The 6,656-nt window shown below is 46.2% G+C and overlaps 1 protein-coding gene across 4 annotated transcripts in view; it reads left to right on the forward strand.

The window, feature by feature from the left end:
- The window catches only part of wizb (WIZ zinc finger b), a 34,403-nt gene extending 33,605 nt beyond the window's left edge, over positions 1 to 798 (forward strand). For all 4 annotated transcript variants that reach the window (XM_076032587.1, XM_076032588.1, XM_076032589.1 and 1 more), the window contains one exon: positions 440 to 798. In XM_076032587.1, coding sequence (XP_075888702.1) covers positions 440 to 764 — 325 coding nt within the window. In that variant the 3' untranslated portion in view covers positions 765 to 798. The remainder of the gene's footprint in view (positions 1 to 439) is intronic.
- The last annotated feature ends 5,858 nt before the right edge of the window (positions 799 to 6,656 follow it).

Below are 6,656 nucleotides of genomic sequence, written 5' to 3' on the forward strand. Positions count from 1 at the left end.
GCCTCTGGGTGGCTGAGGGTTTTTGTTTTTGTTTTTTTGTGTTTTTGTTTTTTTTTTAGGTTTAGGGTCATTTGTCGAAAAAACCACGTCGCTGAATAAAGGAAAGAAGGAAAGAAGCGTTTTTAATGTGATTGGGCCTTTATTCCGATTCTTTGTGTCCATGTAAACGCAGCTAGTGTTTCAATACCTTGATTGATAAAAAAATGAAAGAGCTTTCCAGTTCCCAGTTTTCCCCCCAGGTTAGCGGAGTTAGCGCTGTGGGCTAGTCCTGCACAGTGCACTGATGTGGTTTTTTTGTTATGTGTGGATTCGTTTTCATTTTTTTCCTTTTTTGTGTGTGGGTGTGTCTTTTTTCCTTTTTTTTCATTGTGCGTGCATGTGTGTGTGTTTCTGTGTGTTTCCGTGTGTGTGTGTCCGTGCCTGCCTCCCTGCTCTCCAGGTTCTGTGAGGTGCAGTTCCACGGCCCACTGTCGGTGCAGGAGGACTGGATCCGCCACCTGCAGCAGCACATCCTCAAGATGAACTTCAGCAAGGCCGCCGCCGCCCCCCCGCCGGGGGCTGAAGACCCCGCCCCCACCGGGGGGGCCTCCACCCAGGCCTCCGCCTCCGCCTCTACCTCTAGCTCCGTCCCTGCCGCTCCGTCCCCCGCGGACGGCGCCCCCTGCAGCTCCCCGCTGGCGCCGGCCGAGCGCCCACTGAGCGCCAAGGTGTCGGAGGCGTCTCCGGCCCCCGTCGCCCTCTGCACCCAGACTCAGACTCTGTGAGCTCTTGGCTCTCGCTCAGAGCCCCCCCCCCCCTCCCCCCCAACCCTCTCCCGCTCATACCTTTCGCACCCCCACTCCTCTTTTCCCCCTCACGCCATCCAGTTTTCTTTTGGCCTTTTCTTTCTGTCTTTTTTAAAAACATTTTTGCTCTCACTAAGTGTTGCTACAAGAGGGGCCTCGTCTCACCTCTAGGGGGCAGTCTGAGCAGCTTCCATGCAGCTTTTTAGACCTGTGGTTCTCAACTGGTGGAATCTCAGGACCCACATTTTTCCTTCATCATGAAGTTGCAAATAACCCAATCTATTCCACTAAAAAAAATAAAAACGCTAGCCCACTTTCTATCATGTCTAGTCAATAAATTATTGAAAGGTCGCGACCCACCAGTTGAGAAACGCTGTTTTGGGCTGCCGCCGCCGAGTCCTGTTGCCGTGGGAACGAAGCTCCTCTGCTCGATCTGCATCAGCCACTGATGGCAGAAGTAATCAGAGGGCAGTCAGGAGGAGACACCAAACCAATGTTTTTGTGCTTGTTCATATTGAATGTTAATTAATAACGTCAGCCAAGTGAAGGGGGGGGGGGGCTGTTCTAAGGGCTCCCAGAGGGTTATTTAGAGGTTATTTAGAGGTTATTAAACACACAAATTTCCTTAACATGCAGTATGCATATTTTAAAAAAATTTAATATTGGACAGGGTGATCTTAAAGAGATTTTAGTGACCATTAGTGACAATTATACTGATTTTTTTTTTTGTTTTTTTATTTGTTTTACTTTTTGAAAAAAATATGAGACCCCCTTCAATTTTACTTTGAGGCTTTCAGGGGATCTCATGGGTTAATCGGGGGGGGGGGGGGGGGGATCCAAATGCATGGACCCACTATGTATTTCGCACACTGGAAAGGGCCCAAACTGATTTTAAGTCATCGGGCCCAAAATTGCACGCTGCGCCCCCTGTCTGCAGCCACGCCCCACACACCTTCCGACTGGGTCCTTGGCCCCTCGAGAGTTTGATCATTTCCACTGATGACTGCCGGCTCTGGTCGCACTTGTCCACGCAGAAACAAGTCCTGAGGGAGATTAAAAGGACACTTTGAATTTGTTTATTCATTTATTTATTCATTCATTTTTTTAGTCTTGTGCTCAAGACCTTCCAACACGTGGTAACACTCAAACAAAGTGTTCAAAGGGCCACTTTTAATGTTAGCATTTGCCACGAAGCACTTAATGAAACGCCTGTTTTGAGCGGCGGGACGAGACTACGTGACTAATTTCAATTGGTTGGGGGCTCGATCAGACAGCCGGGAAGCCTTTTTGACAGGCACTGGACGCAGACACACACACACACACACAGAAGAAAACAAGACTACGGTGCCTTTTTCAAGTGCGTTCTTGAATTTGTTTTCCGTCTTGCTGCCTCTTAGCTTCGCGACGAAAAGTTTACGCGGTGACGTGGAGGAGCTCAGCGCGTCCAGAAGTAATTGAGCACAATTGCAGTACGTCGCCCATCAGTTGCACGGACTGTAAACTCAAACTTTGACATGGGTGTAGATGTAAACCAATCAGACATATTAAACAAGTCTCTAATATTTCCTGTTGCACTGCGTGTACACTAGTTCTGATGAGAACGGGTGACTGCTAAGGGGATTAATCACGGCCGTGTGTGGCAGACTTGATGAAAGAAAGGACTTTGTGTCTGATGGAGGCCCCGAGGGAGCCAGAAGTGGAAGCACACCCAAAAAGGGAAAATCCAGCTTAGCTATCTATTGTGTGATACTGAATCCAAGATATACATTTTGCTTGAATGTAGCTTAAAGCACCTATTAATAGAAATACGCGTATGTGTACATATATATGTATACTATATATATATACATATACATATAGATACGTATGTATGTGTGTATGTATATTCACATACACATATATATGCATTCACACATTCATACACAATCAAGCTTAAGCCCAATGGGTCTCGACCAGACATTTCTACTTTTTGTGCTGTAACCACTTGAGCTTTTAAACTCATTCAGTTGTGGTTTTACAAGGCACACCTACTTTTTAAATCTTGGTCAAACTATGGGAAGCGGGGGGGAGGGGGGGATTGATATCGTTCTCTCTTTTTTTTACGTTTCAAATGATATTTTCTTTTTCCCTTTTGCCTTTTTTTCAACCAAACTTTTTGTTTATTTATTCCGTTGTGTATCTTAATGGCAAACTTGGACATTTTACAGCTTAAGTAGAAATGTAGAATGTTTTAAATAAAATAAAAAAAAAGACAAATAGGTCAGCAGTGCACTTTTACACAAGTGTATTATAAGCGTGTGTATGTGATGTGAGAATTTGAATGTGTGTGTGTGTGAACATAAGTACTTTTTTGTTTTTTGTTTTTTTTTGCTTTCTATTTGAAAGAGACGGACAGAAGTAAAAGTGTCCAGAGCAGCTTCAGCACAGCTGCTCTGACCAGGACGTCTATGCATCCATCCATCCATCCATCCCATCCCTCCATCCATCATCGCTGAAGGATGTGCCAAAGAGTCTTCTTTACTTCTTTGTCCCGCCTCCGCAAGATGCTGTTTACACCAGAGCCCACGTTGAAGAAAACCTGCACGGCGGTCAAAGCCGACGGCGAAGCGTCACATTGGGACTTCCAGTTGTTCCGTGGCGGCTTGACTGGTCAGACCGAACAGAGTCGCCAGCGCTGGGTCCAAGTGCGGGTTACCATGTCTGACCTCTGACCTCTGACCTCTGCGGCTAGACTCGACGACGCGCTCGCTTGGTTTCGGACGAACTAGACGGGCCCTGCTGGCTGGAGGGGCTCCATTATTACCCATGTCTGACTGGTGGTTGAGTGCTCAATCAATAACCTTTTATGGAAAATACATACATACTCTGAGTCTACATGTAATTAAGATGCTGTTGATACTAATAGAGCTATCAACAGTTCTAATAGCAAAGTAGTTTTAACAACAAAAAACAAAACAAGTGATCTTAATTCTTATCTTGTGATTTGAATTGAGCCTTTGATGCTACGTATTTTTATTGCTCTGTGTGTTTCTGTATTTGCAGTCCTGCGAGGTGAATATAAGAGTCATTCTTTTTATCTGTAGTCTCTCCATGACACACGTTGTGCTTCTAGGAATGTTTTTTGTTTTTGACCGTGGAGCTGAATGTGAGAACGTCGTTTTAAGCGTGATGGTTTGAATCCTGCTAAGGACTCCAATCAGTGGGCTACACTGCACAGAGGAGAACCACCTTCGCTCTTCGCTTGGTCGTGGTCCAGATCCTGCCTCCTTCTCGCTGCAGGTCTGGACACATTATTTAATAAGTTGTGAGTCACAGACTGTTGCATTATAGTTCCCTTTTAAGATACAACTGAATAAGCCTAAGTTGGCCGAGCCAGCTGTGTGTGCGTGTGCGTGTGCGTGTGTGTGTGTGTGTGTGTGTGTGTGTGTGTGTGCGCTTTGTGAAAGAGACTGATGCTGACAAGATGATAAAGATGCGGTTGAGGAAAGAAGTGTACTGTAAACAAAAGTTACATTTTAAGAGAATCAACTTAAGAACAAACAATAAATGTGATTTCAGTTTTACCGAGTCAAGTTTGGTCTTTATTTTAGCCTTGAAGCAAACCCTTTGAAATCTTGTCCGTTAGTGTGCAAATGTTCATGATGGTTTTTTTTTTTCTGGCCACTAGGGGGAGCTACGTTGTCATTTATTATTGTTTATTCATCATTATCGGTGACTGCTGGAGAATTCCAAAGTTAATTGACTGTGATGTCTCGATCGTTATTATTATAATCCCTTTCTTTTCAAAGTGTCACTGGCTTCACGTGCTTCAAGCAGCGTTTTCCACTCCACTTTTCCCCCATCAGTAGCACAGCCAGAAAAGCACGGCAGACCAGAAAATATTGATTTTCAGCTGAAAGTTAAATTGCTAATCAGTTGCCCTTTCCAGCTGCAGAAGGCATTGCACAAAGACTGCAGAGAATAAAATTCACGCTTGTATCAAGCTGCAAATATACTGACGTATTTTGTAAGCAATGAGTACAATTTAGGTCTGTTAAATGAGGTTTAGCTCCTTTTAAAGAAATACAAATTGCTCTGGGAAAGTTCTGTGATTGTGCGTTTCAAATAAAATTCATCTGATCACCAACTTTATTTCTAATAAGCATTAAAACTTGCTGCCTTGTTGCGTTTGAACATTAAAAGTAAAAATAAATAAAATTTTTAACTTGGTGCCACTCCGAAACATCTGCAAATCTCTACGTTGAAAACAATAATAATAATAAAAAAAAAGACCAATATTATATTGGAGTCGGGCGCATTTGTCCCACCCAAAAATGACACAACTAACTCGCAAGCTTTTATCTTGAAAGCGTCATACACACAGTCCCGCCCCCCTGCTCTGAGGACTCGCTGTCTGGGCGAGGAGAGACAGCAGGACCTGAAATGAACTCTTGGTCCCTGAGAATAAACAAATAAACAAACAAAAACACTTAATGTGAGTTTCTATCTAGCCAGTGTACTTACTACACTTTACCTCCTCAGTCATAGTTTCACGACGATATCCCATGTCCTTCAGTAGTTTGGCGGTTGATGTTGCCACGAAACCTCTGCACCTGACCTCCACTGGGCCTACTTCTGTGTTCCAGCCACGATGTTGAGCTTCAGCAGCTTGATCGGCATATCGCAGGTGTTTCCGCTCATTTGCCTCATCCACTGCCTCTTCCCAAGGCACAGTGAGTTCAATGATATAAACCTTCTTTAGGGAGGGGGACCAGAGCACTAAATCAGGTCTTAAGCTGGTGATGGCAATCTCTGGAGGTAAAACAAGCTGCCGTCCAACATCCGCCAGCAGTTTCCAGTCGCGAGCTAAGCACAGCTGGCCTCTCTCCGATGGTGTGGAGCTGCCCCTGATTACCTTAGCCCCCTCCCGGACAAACGCAGTCTCCCATGGGGGGTTGGAAACTGGCGGTGGTTGGGAATTGTTGGTAGTGCGCTTGCCCTCCAGGCAGGATGCAAGGGCCTTTAATTCTTGGTTGTGACGCCAAGTGTACCGCCCTTGGCCGAGGCTGGTTTTGCACCCTGTGAGAATGTGCCTGAGGGAAGCTGGCATGATGCACAGGGCACACTCCGGGTCTTCACCAACCCACTGCTGGAGATTGGTTGGTGTCGGAAGGACATCGTATGTAGCTCTGACCAAAAAGCTGAGGCGCCTTGCCTCCATTGCCCATACGTCCTTCCAGCTGAAGTTCCTCCTCTCCACACCTTCCCATCGTGTCCACTGCCCCTTCTTGCCAAGGGACACCGCCTTGGCCCACCTCACAGCCTCCTCCTGACGGCGTACTTCCTCCACCACCATCTTCCTCCGCTGTGGAGCGGAGGCCTTAGCGAGGCCTCTGTCCCCCTTCATTCAAGCACCTTTTCTTTCCCTGGTGAATCCTCAACCCATGGTAAGATGTAATTTTCCTCCAGCCACAGGGACATATCTGCAGTTTGTGGCCTGTTGCTACTGTACTAACTGTGACACGTGTTGTGGTGCTCTCTTGCGCTGTGCTTTGATTACTTGTAGTCGTTTCCAGTCCAGTCATTACCATGCTGTCAGCCAGGGAGTCTTCTTTCACCCCTGCTCTCGCAGACTCTTGGGGTATTATCTTTTGTTGTCTTGTCGTAGCTAAAGCGGGTGTCTCCAACATGCTGCAAGCATAAGAGACTACATCCATGGGAAGCTAGCCCACGAGTGTCCCAACGGGGTCTATTCCCTCCTGCCAGCTGTCTCTCCATGCCGTCACAAGGACTTTCCCCTGTCGTCAGCTGACCTTTCTCAGCGGCCACTGGACAAGTCCAGAAGGTTAGATTCCAAAACACGTCCATGTAAGCTCTGAGAGGCGGAAGGCG

Source organism: Nelusetta ayraudi, unplaced genomic scaffold (assembly GCF_046127955.1).
Source record: "Nelusetta ayraudi isolate G7.1 ecotype Tasmania unplaced genomic scaffold, CSIRO-AGI_Nayr_v1 ptg000034l, whole genome shotgun sequence".
Classification (NCBI taxonomy): domain Eukaryota; kingdom Metazoa; phylum Chordata; class Actinopteri; order Tetraodontiformes; family Monacanthidae; genus Nelusetta; species Nelusetta ayraudi.